We start from the raw sequence: 21,639 nt of genomic DNA on the forward strand, positions 1-21,639 counted from the left end.
GCATGAGGCTCTGGGTTCGATTCCTCAGCCCACATAAGAAAAAAGAAAAAAGCCGGAAGTGGTGCTATGGCTCTAGTGGTAGAGCACTAGCCTTGAGCTGAAGAGCTGAGGGACAGCACCCAGGCCCAGAGTTCAGGCCCCACGACCAGACCCCCCCCAAAAAAATAATAATAATTTGCTGATCCTGGGGCTAGGCATAGACTTCAGTATAGAATAAGTACCACAACCAGGACTATAACACCAAAAATGAGAAGTAGAGCTTAGGAACCAAATTGCCAAGCAGGGATGCATGTCCATGCTCACCTAACTGCTGAGTTTCTGCTGTATTCCCCATTCCTAGAAGGGGAAAGATTGCAGTCAGGTTCACAGGCAGAGTTAGCATGTAAGAGAGTCAACTGGGTCCCGCAAAGGCAGGATGATCCTCAAGAACAATGTGATAGCTTACTGTGTGCCTCCCAGCCTTGCTGTGTCATCCTCTCAACCACCTACAGGGGAGGCTTTTCCAGGTGTCAACAGCAAAGTCTCTAGAGATTGAGGAATTCATTCAAAGCAATGCAACTAGCAAGGAGTAAGTCCTGGGTCAAAACTCAGGCATCACGACTCCTAGTCTGAGGGACCTCCTGTTCTACCACAGTGCTTCTCACATCCTGCTGACCCTAGACAGGAGAGCCTCCCCACCAAGCCAGAATACCCTTGTAGCACATGGTCCAACTTGCTACCTTTTCCCAGGAGGTGTGGTATTATTTATTCTCTCTGTACATTAGAGCAGTCTTTGTCCAGGTGTGTGGCACCTAGGCCCTCATCACCACTGAGGATGAATTAAAGATACACAATCTGTCCTGACCCTGGCCTCCAGTGACCATCCTCTTCCCCTTCTGTGAAATCAAGGCTCTACCTATGAGTGAAAACTGAGAGATTCTGGATAATGGAAAGTAAAATGTACTGACAAGCAGTTTACCATAAAAAGAGAAAGAAAATAAATTTTCAGGTCACAAATCATACATACTTCTCAGTATAGAGCCAGCCATTTGTATGTTAGCACACCCTGACCATGTGGACCACTCAAGTTGGAGACCACTAGAATAGCATCAGGATGTGGACGGGAGTCAGTCACAGTTGAACACACACACACGCACACACACACAGAGGAACCCCTACCTCAGGTACTGACAGCACAATTCACTGTTCAGTGGTGCCTTTGTGGGGCAGTGAGGATTTCTCTGCCATGACCAAGTCTTCAGATGCTGTCACAGATATAAGGCACTTCACTGAGGGGAAAAGCTAGACTAGGAATACAGGACAGACACCTGCTTGGGGCCCATGTATTCAGGCAAGGATGGAATAGAGTTATTAGCATGAAGGATTTTCCTTTGCTGTGGGGTCCCTCTCTCTGGTTTTCTGTTTGTTTTCTAGTTGATATCTGGTTTAAAGACTCCTCAGTTCAAAATTTCAGATCTATTGCTCTGCTGACTTAGTGGGAGAGTAACACAGTTGAGTAATAGAACTGCTGAAGTTCCGTCGTCTCTGCAGCTTGTACCCGCAGGCCTGCAGGGCTGCCCAGCGGATGCCATGTGATCCCCATGGCCCAGAGCCAACACAAAGGGGGCACCGGGTACACTACCCAGCAACCGTAGAAAAATCTACTTTGTGCTTTCACACACTTGGTTGAACTTTTCAAAAATATTGACTAAACCACTTGCCAGCTGTGATTACCAACAGCTGTATTTGACAATCTTTGACAGAAAGCCAATGGGCACGGGCAACGTCATCCAGTGCTAACAGGGCCTTCGTTAGCAGCTTTGAGGGCTGAGTGCTCTCCTGGTCCTGTAAGAGTACTTGCTGTCCCCTGGTGCTGTGTACTCAAGCATTGGCAAACTGTTTGCTTAGCGAGCCCAGAGGCAGACACGAAGCCTGCCTGGATGTCTCCATCACTCTGAGGGTTTTTTATGTTCTGATCTCCAGGAACACAAATAATATTCTTTCTAAGCCGCTCCAAAATACAAGTGATAGAAAATATCATGGAAAAGGTGAATTGCCAGACAGTAAGCCCTCATGACCGAGAGCTTATTCATAAAATGATGACAAATTTATTGCACACACTCACTGCTGGCTTTCTGAGATTAATAGCTGATCTATCTGATTTTAAAGCCTGACAATAGAATCAGAAAGAGTTACTGGTCACTTTTCTCACCCATCCCTTTCACCCAGCAACCTTCTTCTCCAAGAAATAATACAGAAAAATAAGCCGATTTAGCTCAGCAACATCCTTGCAGTATTTTATTGCCGGAGATTTCCATGTGCCAAGGATAACTTTTAACCTTGTTGAATGCAATCTGACTTCCTGGCATCTGCCTTCAACTCTAAAAACCCTCAGGGCAGGAGCCTAGCATGGCAAATAACCAGGGGTAGATTGAAAGGAAACCTGAGAGGAAACCATATTTCCTGTATGTCTCATCGCTGTTTGTTTTCTGTGTAGTAGTAAAGCAATTTTTTTGATGCCTTAACCTTGTGGCTATCAATAAAGTTAAAATTCAAAGCAGGTGTTAACCCTAGATATACATACAAGCACACAAATACGCACACACACACACACACACACACACACACTCAAATCTAGGTTTGCAAAAATACAAAGAGGGAATCTCTGAGGTTTCTAGCCTGAAAAAGAGATCAGAATTCCTCACGAGAAGTAAAATCTTTTTTGGGGGGAAGAGGGTCTGGTCGTGGGGCCTGAATTCGGCCTGGGTACTGTCCCTCAGCTCTTCAGCTCAAGGCTAGCACTCTACCACTTGAGCCACAGCGCCACTTCTGGCTTTTTTCTTTTTGCTTATGTGGTGCTGAGAAATTGAACCCAGGGCCTCATGCATGCAAGGCAAGCGCTCTACCACTGAGTCACCTTCCCAGCCCCTGTATAAACTTTTTTTTCTGTACATATCTATGCTAAAGTTTAATTTATAAATCAGGCCCAGTAAGAGAATAACAATAACTAACAATCAAATAGGTTGGGCATTCCTACAGGAATGCACACATTGTACATAAGTCTTAAGAGTGTCTAGGCAAACAGATGCTGGACCCAGAATGTCATTGACATCAAGTTGAGTGGTGGTGAGGAGTGGTTTTTTGTTTTCAATGAAGTGTTTGAAAAAGAGAAATGGAGGGTGGGGGAGGCTCAGTGAGAGAGCGCTCACTTGGCACACACAGAGATGGTGTGGTTCTCACGCACACACACAACCTTTTTTTTTTTTTTTTCAGGCCACAAACATCATTTCAGCTTTGTACGTCATTCACTGTCTTGATTGTTCTCATTGAACGCAGTGGATTAATTGTGTTAAATGTGGACTTAATGCAAATTCTGAAAAGGGCCTTTATGGAGCTTACCTCAAAGACCTGTCACCTTTTTATTACAGAACTTCTAGTCAGAGATCCCAATAAAATGCTCCAGGCTAGTCTTAGGCAGCTCAGTGCTAAGAGCTACCGTTTTCATCATAAAGGAACATTTTTGTGGACTCTGGAGATTTTTTTAAGCTTCCCCCAATGCCCCTGATTTTCAATCTCTTCAGCTGCAAATATCAGGCCCTTACAGGCTGAGAGGAGGAGTCTATTTTTAAATTTTTTTACTGAATATCTCCCCGGTGTTAGGTGTGGAACGGCTTCAACATGTCATCAGCTCTGGAATGCCGCAGGAGAGTAGTGTAATTTTTAGGTATGAAATTGATCCATTTTGATTGTGAGAAAGTCTGATGGTCTTTCTAGAAGGCCCTCACTTGCTCGTCTGTGTGCACTCTGATCTGATGGTCCTAGAAGATCCCTCACTTGCTCCTCTGTGTGCACTCTGATGGGTTTCTGGGGGCAGGGCCAGATTTTATTTAGCATGGATGGGCCTTTAGCATGAATTTCCAGAAAAGCAACCCTTTATTTTAAAACCTGAAACTCAGAGGGTTTAGTTCTCATTGTGTTCTAAATCCCTTTGGTATTTCAAACACTAGGAAATGAAATTGCCAAAATCTTAACATTTGAAAACTGGCTCCTGCCTATGCCTGGTTCTCACATCTCCAGTGTGTGTCTGGGAGGGAGTGCACGGCTGGGGAGAGCCAGGTGTGGGGCAGTCACCAGAGCTGGGGAGGAAGAGGAGGAGGAGGACGTGAGCTCAGGGAGACAGCAGCCTCTTCTTGCTTGCTGCCTTGCTGAAAGGAACCACTTACATCAGTAAATCAGTACGTTGCTTGAGTATTGTTTGCTGAGGACAGGGAATCCTCTGGGAGCAGCAGACTGAATCTACTGTCTCCCCTCACAGGCCTCCAGAGATGTCTCCTGGCAGAAACATGGCTGAAGCTGCTGGCTTTGCGGTTGCTGTTCAGCAAAGACTTCATTCCTAGTTGTTACTAGACTGCAGGAAAATTTCAGCCTCTAACTAGGCATTTCAGAGGTCAAAAGCAGTAGTGCCCCCTAGCACCTACTGAGCAGCCTGAGCAGATCAAGCTATTGGAACCTCTACAGGATCATGTTCCCTATCCTGCCTGCTTTTCAGATTCCCTGGCTTGAGCACAGGCTTAGCTTAAAGTAAACCATGCATTTTGTAAAGAGTTCAGTATATGAAAGCCAAGATCCACAATGTCCCTTTGGTATGGACATACTCCACCCAGCTGCATTGACTGCAAAAGAGCCTCTGCCATGGGTGCAGAGCTCCTGCAGCGAGCTCTGCCCAGACTCTTCTGCTTTTCCTGCAGGGAGGACCTGCAGCCTCTCCTGGTCACCACCCTGAGGGGGCTCTAATTTCTCTACAGGCCCAAGAGATTACTGCTCATTTACTAGAAAACCCACACATTGCTAGTTTCCTTTCTGTCCATCAGCCAACAGTGGGGTAGACTTGTTATAAGGGACTGGAAAGTGTTGTGCATGCCTGTAATCCCACTACTCAGGAAACAGACAGGATGATCAGTTGATCAAAGCAAGCCTAGGCTACTGAGTCCTTGTCTCAAAAAACCAAAGGCTGGGTATGTAGCTCAGTGCTGGGTACTTATCTACCTGGTCTGAGTGTTTTCCAGAGGCAGCCACGAATTCTAGACAAGTCCCTTTATCTGAATCGCACACATTCCTGCCCCACCTCTTCCTGCCCTTCCCTTGCCAGTACAGGGTCTGCTTAGTAGTGTTCTGCAGGGGACCTTGCCTCTGTGGACCTAGAATTTTATGTGAACAAGGCAACTGATTACCAGCTAATGGATAAGTCCTTCAGTATCAGACAAGGTGGAGCCAAAGTGAATTTTTTATACAAAGTCCATATTTATTGAGGCCTTAAAGTACTATAAGGATATAGAGCCTGGAGAAATTGGGGTGAAAAGTCTTCAGCCTTCCATCTCCACATATCTCGGTTTCGGTTCTTTCCAACACTCCATCTCCTGAACTTTGAACAAGATTCAGGGATCATAGCTTCTGGTGCTCACTTGCCTGAACTGGGGCGTAACTCATGGCTTCACACTCTAGCTTGACTTTTTCAGTTTTTCACTCAAGGTTGGTACTCTGACATTTAAGCTATACCTCTACTTTTGGCTTCTTGGTGGTTAATAAAAGATAAGTCTCATGAGCTTTTCTACCTGGGCTGGCTTTGAACTGCAGTTCTCAAATCTCAGCCTCCTGAGTAGCTAGGATTATAGGTGTGAGCCACTGGCACCTAACTTGAACTCATTTCTTAACCTCTTATTTGCACAGCATCTTCTTAGATGTCTGAATTTTGCAATATAAACTATCAAACAGCTCAGCTATATTGCCAATTTCACTAGAAAAAGAACCAAGGTTCCTGAGGAGTCCGGAGCCTCTTTGGCTGAGGCCAGGGACTCAGATGTCCTGTGGCCTCCTTGACGTTTGAGGGGCCCTGGAACAACTTGTAACCATGTGCAGCAGTGTGTTCAAGACACACTTTCCTTGGGGAAGTCTCTGGTCTTTCTCTCACTTGTACCTGATGGGCTCCTGGAGAAGGCAGATAATAGACATGAGTAAAAGTCATTAATTATAAGATCCACTTGTTACAGAAGCCCTATTAGAAAGAACACTTCTAAAGACTTCCCGACATTTGGGACTGTTATCAACAGAGCTTAAATTTGTGAGGGGAAACCATTAAACTTTGTAAGAAAGAAATGCCAAACCAAGAGCATGTCTTACAGTCACTAACTTGATTGACTTGGGCCTCTCCTGTGTCTGTGCCACACAAAGGTTTCTGCCTCTGGGTGATACACACCACCACCACCACCACCACCAGTTGTGCACAGACATGAAGCCAGAAACAGGAAGAAACAGGAGTTTGCTTTCCTCCAAACCATTTTTGCTTCTAGCACAGCTGGGGCTACAGGAAAGAGAAAAGCACTCGGCCCCACAGTCTGTTTATGTGTTTGAGCCGAGAAAGCGATTTTTGTTGCAAGGAGCTCTAAGTGAGACAGACAGAGTCAGAGAATAAGAAAGAGAGAGAGAGATAATTATCTAAATTATGTTCGTGCTATTATCGAAGACGAATATAGTTAAAATGTAATTAAATATGACGGGCTAGCAGGATGTAAGCCAAGCTTTGGAATGCTAATCATTAATTACTGTGTCCCCTTAGGGGAATCAAGGAAGGCTATATGGTAGAGAGAGTGGGAGCAGGAGCTGGGGTGGGGGCTGAGATGTAGAGTATGAAAACAGCCCCCTCCCAGGCTCATTCAAACACTCCATGAAGGACCCAGGGCACACACCTTTCAGTCGCTGCCACAGGCTTTAGAAGCTATCAGCTTAGATCATATGAAGGGCTGGCAGTTGGGTCCTGACCTTCTCTTTGAGAGGAAACTCCTCTCAAAGAGAAGTTGATCCTCTGAGCAGAGAAGGTAAAACCCAAGACCAACTTTTATTAGGGCATTAAATGCAAGTGCATCTACCAGAGAGAGGACAGAGCACCAAGTGCCCACCCAGACCCAGGCATCCCAGAGGGGAGGCTGTGGAGGACCATGATTAGGAATGAAGACGCCACTCTTCCCCAACCTGGCACAGGACCCACCGGAGCCCCTTGCACACTGGCTGCCTAAGTTGTTGAAAAGGATGGAGCAGGGCCCACACCCAGAGTAGGTAGGGAGAGGGGAGGTGCTCCTGATGTGCAGCCAGGGTGGGAACTGCTCATCTGTCTGGAGCCAGACTGCTAACCACAGCCCAGGAAGCAAGGACACGACAGGGACTAAGACGATATAGCTAGTCCTTTCCCCAGCTTTATTGTTCCTGTCTTGAGGCCAAGAAGAGACCTCTGTAAGGAGATAGATGTACTTAATTTCTTCTTTTTTCTCCTTAAATCTTGGCCTAATAATTGCTGGGCTGGTGTCCTGAGCCACACTTTTAGTCCGTTTTCGCTTCAGTTATTTTTCCGATAGGATCTTACTCTTTGGTCCAGGGCCAGTCTGGAGCTTGGCCCTTCTATTTATGCCTCCTGTGTAACAGGTGACAGGCACAGATGGAGTCTTGAGGACTTTTGCCTAGGTTAGCCTCAAATTGTAATTGACTCATCACTACCTCCTAAGTAGCTCTTACCACAGGCGTGCACCACTGCTCCAACTCTTCATTTTTTTTTTTAAATAATGAAACCTAATTTGCTTTGGTGCTATATTTCCAAAGAATTTTGAAGCTAGTGAGCTTCTTGGACAAGAATTAAATTTCAAATCATTCCATTTGAACCCTGACTGAGTTCTTTCTAAGGCTGAGGTGGAAGCGTGATCACTTCCTTGGATGGATAAGTGATGTCATTGAAGAAGCCACCAGAAGCCAGAGCGCAGACACCATGCCTGCCAGATCTTGTGAGGAACCAGAAATGTCTACTTTATAGTAGAATCTCCAAAATTTGAAGTGGGAGCTAAATCAGCCTTTAAAAATAATCAATAAACTAGCAAACTGTGTCTATGAGCTTCCCGTGGTCAACTTTGATCTTAGCTCCTGATCCACAATTTTCCTGCTACTTCAGGGCTACAATCAGAATATACAAACTTGGTGCCATCTTGCCTGAGCATAGCACACAGGGGCTTCTCAATAAATAGTGGTTGAATGTGAAAGCCACCCATACAGGAAGACTACGTGGGCACAGTCACGTACAGGAGAAGGAGGTTTATCAGAGGGGCTGACAAAGCCATCTCCCTCACAGGAGAGGGAGCTATCTGGCCCCTGTCCCTATTCAGGGGCATCCTTACATCATCAGGGCTAGAAGCAGGAGGTACTCTGCACACACAGCTAGGTCTGAGCAGAGGGGAATGCAGACCCATCCCAGAGAAGGTGGTGGGAACCTAGGAGAGTCTTTGTGAAGGGCAGGGTGGAGTTTGGGTTTGGGTGGAGGGTGTTCCATGGATGTAGCTGGGGGGGCTAGAGGTATGTGCTCCTCTGGGAAGTAAAGTGGGAGGGGCTGAGGACCTGAGATGGAAGGCATGCTAATAGAATGGACAAAGTTCATACAATGAACTAGCAATGAAATCCAGTTAACTGTCCCAGCTAGAGCCCGGTCTGCCCCACCAGGCTTTGGCGATACTGGAGTTGTAGGGCCAGGAGAGACCAGGTGCTGACTGGGGGGCTGTGCCACACAGCAGGCATCCTTTCTAGCTATCTCTAGGGAGTCAGCAGTACAGACCTGCAGGCCTGGATTATACAACAATCCCGGCCTCACTTAGCATCATGGAAAATGCTCTCTTCCTCTGATCACCAGTCCCTAGGTCATCCATAGATTTGATTAAAGAGATGAATGTAGTTCTTGGCCCCTCACAACAATAAGCCAGACAGCATGCATGGAGACCAGCAGGTTGCTGTGAGGTCATTGTGAGAGGCGCACTCAGAAAGAACGGTCACGGGTGTCCTCCGGCAAGGCTCCATGATACTCGCCCTCTAACATACATCTCTTCTCAGTGCCCCTGACACAGAGAGGCCACTGCAGTCACTGCTAGAAGCTCAGCTGACAGGGACAGCCTTTATTATTTCTTCCCCTTTGAGCAATCTTTCCCCAGGCTGATGTCCGCCTTCTAGCCTTTGCATCTCTCTTTGCCATAGGCTTCATTCCATGTCTTGGATGGGTTTGCTTTTTTTAAAAAAAAATCTTCAAAAATTTTTATCAAATTTATAGATGTACATAATACACCGTTTGTGTTGAACCCCAGGACTTACAAGAAAAAGTGAGTATCCTGCTCCACCTTCCCCTCCCAAGTTGTACTCCTATTTCCTTTTTCCTGATTTAGAAAACTTTAATAATTTGAAAAGACAGTTTTAATTTAATATAGCTTCCAAATAAAAACCCAAAGACAATAACATGTCTTTCTCAACATCTTTCTCCAGAGATAGTTTAAAACAAATGTGTGTCTTCTTCATGATTTTTTCTTATACAAATTTTCATGTACCTTGGCGATCTCTTGAGTTTCCCCTCTGTCTCCATGGAGACAGCAGAGATGAGCCATCATTTGTGTAACCAGTTCTCAGCGATGAGCATTTAGGTTGTTTCTGTTCTCCTACCATTCTACTCTCACAGCTGGAGCAGTGTCGGGCACAAGCTCAAGGGGTCACTAAAACTGACTATCAGGAGTGCTCAGTTCACACTTCCTCTCACAGCGTGTCCCAAGTGTCTGTGCACTCACCCACTTGTTCAGTGCTCACGGGCAGATGTGCTCATCTCTTCATTTCTGACCTTTCTTCTTATGTGTAAATTTATATTTCTAAGCTATGGTTTCATCCTGTTTTTGGTTTTTGTTTTTGTTTTGCTAAGTAGGCCTTCCTCCTTCTGAGCCACTCCAGCCTTTATTTTTCTTGCTTTAGTTATTTTTCAAATAGAAACTCACATTTTGGCCAGGACAGGCATCAGACCACAATCTTCCTACCTACTCCTCTTGTGTAGCTGGGATTACAAGTGGGCATCACCATAGCTGGACATGAATTTCTCAGTATGCTTTTTCTATTTTGGAGAGGGGCAGTTGTGGGGTCTGGGCTCTTTTGCTCAAGGCTAGCATTCTACCACTTTGAGCCACAGCTCCACTTGCAGTTTTCTGGTGGGTCATGGGCTTTCCTGCCCCAGGCTGGTTTGGAACTACAGTCCTTAGATCTCAGCCTCCTGAGAAGTTAAGATTATAGGCTTGAGCCACTGGCGCCTATCTTTGCCATTTCTTAATTCCAATACAAACATTTACTTTTTTGTCTTCCTGCTTTGAAAGTATCCTTTCAAATGGTTTGTTACCATTACACCAACAAGTATACCTCGGTTTAGTTTGACCATTACTTTTCTTTGCATCAAAATCAGTGTTGCATTAACATACTGTGTAACTGTTATTCAGAGAAGAACCATGTAGTAATCTATTATCATCTTTTTTCAATCTTTTTTGTTGTTGGTGGACGTTGGGCTTGAACCCCGGGCCTGGACACCATCCCTTCAGCTTACCTTCTCCCCTAGCAACTACCTGCCTTCCCAGTCAGTAGAGACCCTGGTCCTGTGGCACAGTGCTCATCCCAGGACCTCCCATCTCATCCTCCCTGCCTGTTCTGTGTGGAATCCTTGTTTCTAGACCCATAACTTTTCCGTAGCTTCATGTAGTTCTTTGTTCTGGTGGAACACTTTTTCTGGTATTTTTCTACATCTGCATTGGAGGTGAAGTTTGAGATTTATGACTGAAAGTGTCTTCGTTCTGTCTCACACTTGACTGTGGTTTGCCTGGGACTAATTTTACCCTCAGCATTTAGAAGGAAGTTCTCCTTTATCTTCCAACTCCGGGTGTCGCTTTTGAAAACTCCCACGTGAATGTGATCTGCTTTTGACCTGCTTTCGGGGCCCCTTCAGAAGCACTTGCTGTCCTCTGAAGTCTCCAAGCTGCAGCGTGTTTTGCTGCAGTGTAGATTGCTCCCATTCACTGTGGAGGCTGCTTGGCAGCTTCTGTACCGTGCAGACCTCTGGAAACTTCCTTGTGCATCCTTCCCTGTTAATTGTGCTTTCCCTGCTCTTTCATTGAAACAGGTGCTGATTGGAGAAAGGATCCTTTACTCTGACTCTCTCATTCTGTTTTTTCCCTTTGTCATGTTTGACATTCTGGGGAAATTTCCTCCACTTAAGTTTTTTAACCTTTTTGTTGAATTATTCATCTCATAATTACAATTTTCAAGAGCATTTTCTTATTTTCCAAATGTTTCTTTTTCATCTCATTTTATTATTTCAAATGTATAATGGTATTTTCTTTTATATCTCTGAGGGTAGAGTAGATTTCTTTTTCTGAAGTTTTATTCTGCTTATTGAATTGTGTCTATACCCTCTGAGGTTGTTGTTGTTTTTTTTTCTATTTGCTTTCTGTCTTTATCTTTTATGTTAGTCTTTCCTTGGTGACCCTTGATGTGCCGTTCCCCTTTAAACATTAGACAGTGAGAGGACTGGCTGGCAACCCTTTGTCCACTGATGGGTTTGAGAGCCTCAACTGGCGGTTGGCAGGCTGTGGCTGAGTGGGTCACGGGGAGACCCCTGCCATCAGTCAGAGCCGCCTGCCCTCTGACCTCTCACCGGAGTGCTCTGAGCTGCGTGTGGCCATCTCCATCCCCCAAGGTCATGGCTCAGCTGCTGCTTCACTGACTGAGTCCTCTGAGGCTGCTCACACAGTTGTTTTGAACCATGCAGTATCTTTACCTCTATCTCCCTCCTACTGTAAGCTCCTTGAAGGCAAGAACTCTTCTTTGGCCTGTCCCCAGGGCCTGTTTCTAGTAAGCTTGATAAATATTCAGGACTGAAAGGAAGGAGGGACAAAGAGAAAGAAGGCAAGTGAGTAATTCTGGGTATTTCCTCCAATCTCTTGCCCTCCAGCTAAGCCCAGATCATAGCCTAAAAGCCAGGGAAGGATATCCACTTCCTCACCATCTATCAGTACCCAGCCACCACAGGACCCATCTCCTTTGTGCCTGCTATCTACAAGTACAGACTTCTTTGGACATGGTCTCCAGAGTGACCCTGCCAAGTAAAGAGTAGCAGGAAGGGGGGGGGGATTGGACACTGGAGACACTGGCATCCTGTTCTCAGCTGGTCCTCCTGCCTCAGCCCCCTGCACACCCCTACCCACCTGGCTGGCTGGGACTCCACTGTGCAGTGTGAGGTCTGCGTCTGTGTGTGGTGTGGTATATAACACATACGGTTGGTGTGGACATATGTTAAATTTCCTTATTGCCCTTTTAGTGGAGGGAGAAAGATTTAAAGATTAAGCCATGAGGTTCCATGGCTCATACCTTTAATCGTAACTACTCAGGAGCTTGAGATCTGAGGATCCTAGTTTGAAGACAGCCTAGGCAGGAAAGCCCATGAGATACTTGTCTCCAATTAGCCATTAAGAAGCTAGAAGTGGAGCTATGGCTCAAGTGGTGGAGTCCTAGCCTTGAGCCAAAAAGCTCAGGGACAGTACGTGGGCCCTGAGTTTGAGCCCCACTACCAGAACACAAAAAATAAAAGTAAAGAAAATAAAGATTAAGCCACAGATTCACTGGCACATTTAACTGGCCTTGGACAAATATTTTCTTTTGCTACACCTCCTCACAGTTATAAAATCTTGTATAGAAGGCTCTGGCATCTTCACCCTGTGATAATGTACGTATGAATCTGAGAACACTAGATACCCTTGGCATGGGATTTGTAAAACAGGACAGTACCTGGCTTAGGCTGGAGAACTGCTCTCCACAGAGCTCTGCAAGCCCCCTTCTCCTGTCACCTTGGGCTTGTGGGGTATCCTCCGCAGCCCAGGCCGTGCCCTGCGGAACACATGGCTATCTTGGTCCTTTGAACAAGGACGCAGATGTCCTCAGGCTGCAGATCCCACCACCAGCCGCTGCCTCCCCAAAGTTTCACATTTGCAGTTGAGTTCATTCTACCTCTAGCAAGTCCTGCCTCACATGCACACAAGGTTTGGATTCTTTGTTCCCGTTTTATGTATTTCAGAAGCTATTTAAAATAATCAAAGAATAAAAAGTAATATAACATTCACTTACATTCTCATCCCCCAGAACTGACTGTGGTTAGTATCTCTCACATATATTTCATAGTTTTTTTTTCACCTTAATCAAAGAAGTTAAATATTGCTGTGAACATTGAGTCTGTTTCCAGCAGTCCCTTTCCTCGCCTTCTCCTGACACAACCACCACATATATTAGCACATATATTTCCAGGATATTTAGCACTACTCAGTAAGCTTGATCTTTTTCATGAATAACGTCTAGTTTTGTTTATGCAATTGCATATTGTGTGCTGGCCTTGCCTTGGTTTTTAGGACACCTTCTGGGTTTGGATCTGTCTCTGTTATTACCTGTGTGGGGAGTGTCTGTTGGGCCTCTCAAGTTCAGCAAATGTAAGGATTAAAGATATTCTACCAGGGCTGGGGTATAGCTCAGGGCAGTGTGAGGCCCTGGGTACCATATCAGTACTGCCATCTGTTTCTGTGCACTCACCTTCCTAGTCTTCTCCTCACAACCCTGAGCAGAGGATACTTCCCTGTGACCAGCTTGTGATGCATACACACACACATACGTGCACACACACACACAAACACACACACACACACACACACACACACACACACACCCCTCAACCCTGGAGTCATGCCGCACACACAGTGAGCTGTCAGGAATACTCTGGGACCCAGGAAATAAGACCTAGAGGAACTGTGACCAGCCAGTGCCCCACACTGGAAGTTGATTTTTTTGTTGGTTTTGTTTTGCTTTGTTTTTGTGCCACTAGTGAGGCTTGAACCCTGCCATTGTCCCTTGAGCTTTTTCACTCAAGGCTAGTGCTCTACCAGTTGGGTTTTGTTGTTGTTGTTTTCCCTGGCAGTTAATTGGAGGTGAGAGTCTTACAGATTTTCAAACCACAAACCTCAGATGTCAGCCCCCTGAGTAACTAGGATTAAGATATGAGCCACAAGCACCCAGCTCTGGAAGTTACTTGAAAGTTTCCCGTTGCGCTCTTTTTAGAACTACTAGTCATGAAGTCTAACTCTTGTTGTTGACTCTCCACCTGGCTGTTGTGGGACATCACACAAATGACTCACCTCTACTCTGCCTGAGCCTCTTCACCTCTGACATGAGACTGACCCTAGCTGCCCAGAGCCTAATGAGGTCGATGATGGCTGCAAACCACACAATGGTCTGCTGGGGACAGGCCTTTGGGCTGACACTCTCCTATTGACAGATCCCCAGGGTTTGTAGCTTACAGCCATGATTTTTACTTCTCAGCAGTATTCAATCCTTATTCTTCGAACGGCTTAGGTGGTTTTAAATCTTGTTTTTCTGGTTTGTTTAATTGCTGCTATAGAAACATCATTTTTTTCCCTTTTTTTAAGCTTCATATATGTAGTTTTTCAGCCTCATTATGAGCTGGATTGAGTTTTGTGGATGGGCCTAGGAATCCCATCAAAATTTATAGCTTTCTTTGGAGAAATTGCTTCCAGGCATCACGCAGCTGGTTAGGAGGGAAGTTTTGGAACAGCGGCAATCTATAAGTTGGGACCACTGTACCATTTGATTGTTCTCTAATTAGTTTGTGGAGGGACGGCTGACCTCCCTGGTGGCATGAGGAACTTAAGGGCCAGGTTACACTTTGCAGGGATTCCCTCATAACACCCAGCACCTGCCAAGCCCAAGGAAGCATTCAGCCAATACCTGTCTAATTCTAACACAGAGCCCAGCTGCGCAGCTGCCTCAGAGACTTGGGTACTGCTGGGAGTCAGTCACTGGGTCATACCCCCTTTCCCATCCAACTTGATGAGGCCCAGGGAAGCAGCATGTCTTCCCAGTTCATTCATTGTTTTTCTAGTGCTCAGTAGACCTACCCACATTCTTCTAGGTGTTTTACATTTGGTAATGTGCTTAATCTTCACAAAGTATTTCAGATAATTGTCATTTTATAGATGAGGCTGAGGCCCATGGAGGTTAAGCAACCATTCCAAGTTCAGACTGAGAATCACACCCAGACAACCTGGCACCAGACCTAATTGTCAACCACATGCCACTCTGCCCTAGACCATGAAAGCTGGAGATTGTCTGGGGTTCCCACTCCCCTGTCATCCTCTGAACCCGAGTATTTTTTGTGACACTACAGTGATGGTGTCTCTGTAGCTTCCTGTTATATGGTCTGTGGTTGATCACTGGAATTTATAGATGTATGCATATACACTATACTAAATTGAAACAGTACAGGAAAGTACAAAACTAAAGTCAATAATTCCTGAAATTCTTCCATCCAAAGCTAAAGTATTCCCTGCCCCCAGTGGATCAAATTCATGGCCTACATATGCTAGGCAAGCACTCTGCAACAAAGCCACACCCCCAATCTTCAAAGCTAAAATATTTTCTTCTGTTTTAAGATTTTTTTTTTGGGTCCGGTTGTGGGGCCTGAACTCTGGGCCTGGGTGCTGTCCCTCAGCTCTTCAGCTCAAGGCTAGCACTCTACCACTTGAGCCACAGCGCCACTTCCGGCTTTTTTTTTCTTTTTGCTTATGTGGTGCTGAGGAATCGAACCCAGGGCCTCATGCATGCAAGGCAAGCGCTCTACCACTGAGCCACCTTCCCAGCTCCTGTTTTAAGATTTTTTAAAATTAGCTTACATTGGTTTTACAGAGTGGGATTTAATTGTCATATTTCTATACATGTTTACAATGTGTGGGCTGGGAAGGTGGCTCAGTGGTAGAGTGCTTACCTTGCATGCATGAGGCCCTGGGTTTGATTCCTCAGCACCACATAAGCAGAAAAAAAAAGGCCGGAAGTGGCGCTGTGGCTCTAGTGGTAGAGCACTCGCCTTGAGCTGAAGAGCTGAGGGACAGCGCCCAGGCCCAGATTTCAGGCCCCAAGACTGGACCAAAAAAAAAAAAAAAAAGACAATGTGTACCAATCAATTTCACTCTCTATCACTCTTCCTGTCCCTCTTCCCCCTTCCCAAAACAATTTCAACAGGTTCCATTTACCTAGTTGCAAATGGTCTGTTTGACAGTAATCAGCCTCCTTTATACTCCTGGTTAGGTTGATCCCCTCCTACTAGTACCTACCTACTCCCCCAGCAGTCTGTTTCTCTTTTCTACCTCCATCCCCATCCCCACTCCCTAACAAAGTTAAAATCTTAATCACTATTTGCCAATTCTCTAGACTAGTTCTCTCTCTCTCTCTCTCTCTCTCTCTCTCGCTCTCTCTCTCCATATGCATGTGATGCATATATTTACAATTGGCTGTAATTGAGACTTCATTCTTGAAGCCCTGACAAGTAAGAAAAGGGCTGTATTTTGTCTGCTATAGAGCCGATGAGGATTGGACTATAGTCCCATGTGGAGTTTTCTTGTTCATGGCAAACTTTCAAAGACTACATGGATTTTGCTACTGTGTAGACTCCTCCCCAGGACCTGGCTCTGAACTGAGTGGTTGCTGCATTCCAGAGGCTCTTGTCTCTCCTCTAAGATGGAAGATGTGCTACTGAAGAGGAGACCTGGCAAGTCGTCTGTCACCAAAGCGTTGCGACAGTGGCCGTGCCCTCATGTGCTGCGCGGTGGGAGGCTCCTGCCCCGTGAAATCTTAGAGAAAGTGCCCTCTTTTTGAGGTTGCCCAGAGAATGCAAGTGTGGCTTGGTGTGGTGATGTCCATCCAGAGCCAGTTTGTCATTTCTACGTTGAGCAGCAGATGGTTATTTCAAAGAAGTTGGGGGGAAATGGATTTGGTAGCTGGGGAAGGAGAAGTGCTCATTACCTCATCTTACCCAGCCTTTCTTCCTGCTGATACTCTGCTCTTAGGATTGGTATCTAGTTCTGCTGAAAATGAAATCATATATTCAACTCTCAGGCTGTGTTAGTGCAAATGAACTCTAATGTGATTAGATACTAATGCAATGTAATGGAGGATTGGTATTAAATTGAGACCTTCTGATCTTATTACTCACAGACCGCTCCCTCCTGCTCAGGCTGCCACCCTGCCCAGAGCCCTAAGGCCAGGTGGAAGCCTGGTTTCGAGAGAGTGGAGGGGGGGCGGGGGTAGTGACAGGACATTTGTGGAGGTGGACAATGAGGCCCATCTGCCTAGGACACCAAATCAGGCCTCACTTCCTGTCCTGAGGAGGAAGGGCCGGGCACATGCTGCAAGTTCAGAGCCATGCAAGCCACAAGGACCGAGAACTTCCATGCGCAGTCTCCCCCTGTACCTGCACCACTGGTTTAGAAAGCTGAGGCAAAAAAAAAAAAAAAAAGGCGTGGTTCTGCAGCCTCTCTTCTACCCTCCCTCCCACCCCATCTTTTCTGTGAAACTCTTGACTCAAGCCCAGCAGTTGTGACAGGCCGTTGTCATTCATCCTACTTCTGTTTTTCTGAGAAGCAGGTAGCAGACCAGCTTTGGCGTGTGTACTGCAGCTTCCTTTAGAGACGGAGATGGGGCACAGTGATTCTCTTTCCCTCCCCCCTCACCTGTTGCAAGAATGAGGCTTAGGTCAGGAGGGACCACGGAGCCAGTGGAAGCCCCACAGCCTGCAGGCCTTCCCTGCCTACAGTCTGCCTCCTGTCTGCAGGCTGCTGGAGAGAGCCGGGGAGCTGAGGACCAGGGTCCCCACAAGGAAACAAGGCAAGAGCTCAAGCTCCAATGGTCAGGCAGCCTCGCCTCCATATGAAGATAACATTCTTACCCAGAGAGTGATTTTTCTTACTCTGTTTTCAGAAAACTGCTTTCAGAGGCACAGCCTTTGTACACAGGATGGTAATGACTTTTTAATGACCTTAAGAGGACTAGTGTCCAGGCAGCAGTGAATCAATCTCAGTGGGAGGTTTGGAGAGAGAAAGAGAGGAGTGGGGGGAGAGAGAGAGAGAGAGAGAAAGAGAGAGAGAGAGAGAGAATGGAGCACCTGAAGCCAAAGGGGGAAAAACAAACTGCAAATACATATATTTTCTTTGCTAGCATTACTTGGTAATTAGACAATTACAGGAAACAGCTTCGCAGCAGCTGGCATTTCCACTGTGTGAGCGGAGGAGGGATGGCAACTACTGTGAACTCCTCACATTTATTACAGAAAATATTATTGGAGTTTACAGTGGTGGGTGTCCTGCACTCCTCTGGTGCATTCTGATGAGCTGATGATCCCCTCCCTTCAGCGTTTGTTCCAGGCCTGTGTGGCTGGTTTCCACCCAAGTTGATAGGTATAGCATTGCCCTTAAAATATTGGGGTTGCACTAGAGAACATAGATGGGCCAGTCCTGAGAGCAGGCTACATGGGCTGCATTTGGAAGCAGGAAAGGGGGAGGATTGTGGAGCATTTGCCTGCCTAGGTGCCATCTCTGACTGGCAGCGAGTGACTCCACTGCTGTGGGCCTAGGTGTGGGACTTGCCCTTTGAAGTGGATCCAGCCCCATCCTGTGCCATGTCTCCTGGTACAGATAAGGGATGCATGTTTCACATTCCTGCCCACCTCCATTACATTTCCACCTACCCACACCCACATTCTTGCCACGTCACTTGCTAAGAACCCTAAGTCACATCTGCAGACAGTAGGGTGCCTTCTTCACACGATGGCAGACTCCCAGGGGACGCTGTGTACCACCTCCTCCTCCATCTCCACCTTAGAGGGGCCCTGCCCAGCCCCTCCTGCCACACGGGAGGAGTGGACACCATTCCAGAGTTAGCTGCACTGTCTAACCAGGCTAATGGTTGTGTTTCCTCTCACAGGTCCTGGCAGTCGGTCACTTTTGAAAGACAGCCTGCCTCCTTCATCCGCATTGTTGGAACACACAACACAGCGAATGAGGTAAGGCTCTCTTTTGGAGAATGCTGTGATATTTGTGAGGGCCAGGTAAACATCTAATCTGAGTTAAGTGGAATGGTTTTCTCTGCCTGCTAATGGCTGTTGTTGCCACAGCTCTGTGCAGAGGAAGCCCTGCTCCCGCCCCATGGGGCCATCATTACCGTGTATAGATACTCCCTACCAGCAGATGAAAGCAAACATGTAGTGCTTTGGTTTCCTCCAGCCTCCGCCAGATCAGCCACCACCAAGACCTTGAAAGGTCCAACACCCTGGCCCAAACCTCATAGTCCTTGGCCCTCTGAGTGTGGTGTCTAGCTGGAGGCTGTGCTGTTGGCTTGCTTTGCTTGTCCCTCTCTTGCTTGTATGTCATCATTCCCATGCAGTGTACACCTCTGAGGGGCCTCTCTGTAGAGAAAACACATAAAAGACAAGGAGAAATTCAAGAGGTAAATGAGAAGCCAGAAAGCAGCTGTGAACCTGCAGTTTCCCCTTTCCATAGTCTTTCTCAGTTCTCCCAGGCTGGCTTCATGGGTGGTCCACCAGGATGCTCAGCTGGGGCCCTGTGCTTGGGGCTTAATGCTCTGTGGCTCAGATGTTTTTCTCCTTGCATTGTGTTCTATAAGGAAACCCTTTCTGTCCTTCTCAGTACTGGCTATCCGTCTTCTGCTCCCTGGGCACCAGCAGAGTGTGGTATGAGTCCTGAATGCCAGTCCCAAGATAGGGCCCTGGACAATGTCTGCAGCACTGGCCCGAAGACCACCCCTGCCAGAGGGCTTGCAGATTAAACAGGGCCCAAGCAGCTGTGGAGGGAGAAAGCATTCTAATGCTCTCAGAACACAGCATGCAGTGCCCTACTCATACGTGGAGTGAGAATTCTCCCAGGGCAGTCAAGGTGCATCTAGCACTTTAAAAAATATGACAATTCAGATTCATTTTGCCTTTTTACTTATTTAGAATCAAAATGATCCACACCCACAGTGTGTTTCTTCCCGAGAGGATCGTGTGAACAAACAAACAGAAACTGAGTGTTTTCTTCTACCCCCTCAGAATAAACAGGGCTATTTCAAAAGACCTCAAAGTTACAATAACAAATAGTTTCTGTGTTTTTAAAACAAAAATTCAAGAATTCTAAAAATCAGGTCATAGAAGCGCTTTGTGTGTGTGTGTTATAACAAAAGTAAATGTAAACCTGCATTTTAATATTCTATCCCTAACCCATAATAGTTCCAAAACTTGGTGGTGGGGCTGTGGCTCAAGTGGCAGAATGCCAGCCTTGAACAGAAAAAAAAGGAAAGCTAAGGGATAGTGTTCATGCCCTAAGTTCAAGTACCAGCACCACAAAAAAAATTCCCAATAAACTGAAATTTTACTTACCACTTAAGCTGTGTTAATTATGTGTTCACTTACTAAATATGAAAAAATTGAAACATCTTTATAAATAACATTGAACTCAAATTACATATTTTCTATTTGTAGTCCTTTTATTACAATGCAGCTCCCCTCAGAACGCCAGTTCTGAAATTACTTATTACAACAGAAGGAATCTCGGGTCACGGCAGACAGAACCTCCTGTCTGATCAGGGTCCCTTCCAGGCATACACTGAATCCAGCCCACCATCTCATAACCAAAAAAGAAAGGAAAAAGATTCTTAGATGTGGTATTTTGAACTTTTCCTTGGTGAAGAGTAGCTTTCCATTATAAAACTCCAAAGTTATCATGAAAAATCTCTCTTCATGACAATTTTCTCCAAAATACCTGTGCAGAAGTAGGGCTACCAGCCATCTGAGTACAGACTGGACCAGCCAGTGACCTTGCTGGTAGCTCACTTCTTAATTCGTGATCTGTCTCATTTGGCTGATGAGTAATGTGATCTGCTGCCTTACTGACTCCATTTGTGATTAGCAAAATAAAGTCTCAATGTAGCACTGTCAACTGAAAAACATCTGCAATCATAAACTACATGATGAACAGGACCGTCAGGCAAGATGCATGAACTGTCATCCTCAGGATGCACAGGAAAGACAAAAGCTTGCGTTTGCCTGGCACCCACAGTGTGACAGTCTCTAAGAGAGGTTCTCTTTAAGCAGCATGTTGGTCTGGGATATCAGTTGGATGAAGCAGTGTCACCTGTCTTAGAATTCTAACAGTTCAAGTGCCGGGGTGGGAGGGAAGGAGGGCATCTTAGTGGAGCGGTATTTCTGGTGACAGCCCTACAGAGAAGTGGGGTGGCCCAGGCAGGAGGCCATTCCTTGCGTTGTGGGGCCTGACCTGGGGAAGGAGGCTGGGGGTGAGGCACCCAGCACAACCCACTCTCAGCCCCACGGGAGCCAGAGCTGTGCCATCCATCAGAAGGGAGACTCGGAGCATCTCTTTCTCAAGGTGGAGCACACTCTGGAGGATGGGTGTGTGTCCCCCTCCTGTCCTCACTGCACTGCAGGTCTCTCTGGTGGTTGTCCTGGGGTACGTAACCCGGGAGAGGTTTTCTCCCCCCACCCCCCGGCTCTGGAGGCGGAGGTACCCTGCTGTCAGGCCCTCCCGTCCGTCCAAGCAGCACAGCATCCACCCGTGTTCTCAGGTGGCAGCAGCCCCGAAGTCCGTGGAGAGTCCAGTTTTTTAGTGACCTGTTTTTGCACGCTTCTGATTTCCTCCCGCAGCCCTTCCCTCTCCTCTGGGAAGTGCTCGGCTGCCACTGGCATCCGTGTCTCATCTTCTTTTGTGATCACCATAGCAATGAGTGCATGTACTTTTTAGCTGTGTTTACTCCGCCTGCCTCCTCAGGACTCCTCCACTTCTGGCTCCACATTCCGGAGACTTGTCTCAACTCCTCAGCACACTCACCTGTCCTTGCCGGTCCCTTCAGTACGTGTGTCCTCTCCTGCTCCCCCCCCCCCCC

The 21,639-nt window shown here is 46.5% G+C and overlaps 1 protein-coding gene across 2 annotated transcripts in view; it reads left to right on the forward strand.

Moving 5' to 3' along the window:
• Btbd9 (BTB (POZ) domain containing 9) overlaps positions 1–21,639 on the forward strand; it is a 334,637-nt gene that overhangs the window by 301,405 nt on the left and 11,593 nt on the right. For both annotated transcript variants that reach the window (XM_013029650.1, XM_013029651.1), the window contains exon 10: positions 18,670–18,748. In XM_013029650.1, the coding sequence (XP_012885104.1) occupies positions 18,670–18,748 (79 nt within the window). The remainder of the gene's footprint in view (positions 1–18,669; positions 18,749–21,639) is intronic.

Source organism: Dipodomys ordii, unplaced genomic scaffold (assembly GCF_000151885.1).
Source record: "Dipodomys ordii isolate 6190 unplaced genomic scaffold, Dord_2.0 Scaffold120, whole genome shotgun sequence".
Classification (NCBI taxonomy): Eukaryota; Metazoa; Chordata; class Mammalia; order Rodentia; family Heteromyidae; genus Dipodomys; species Dipodomys ordii.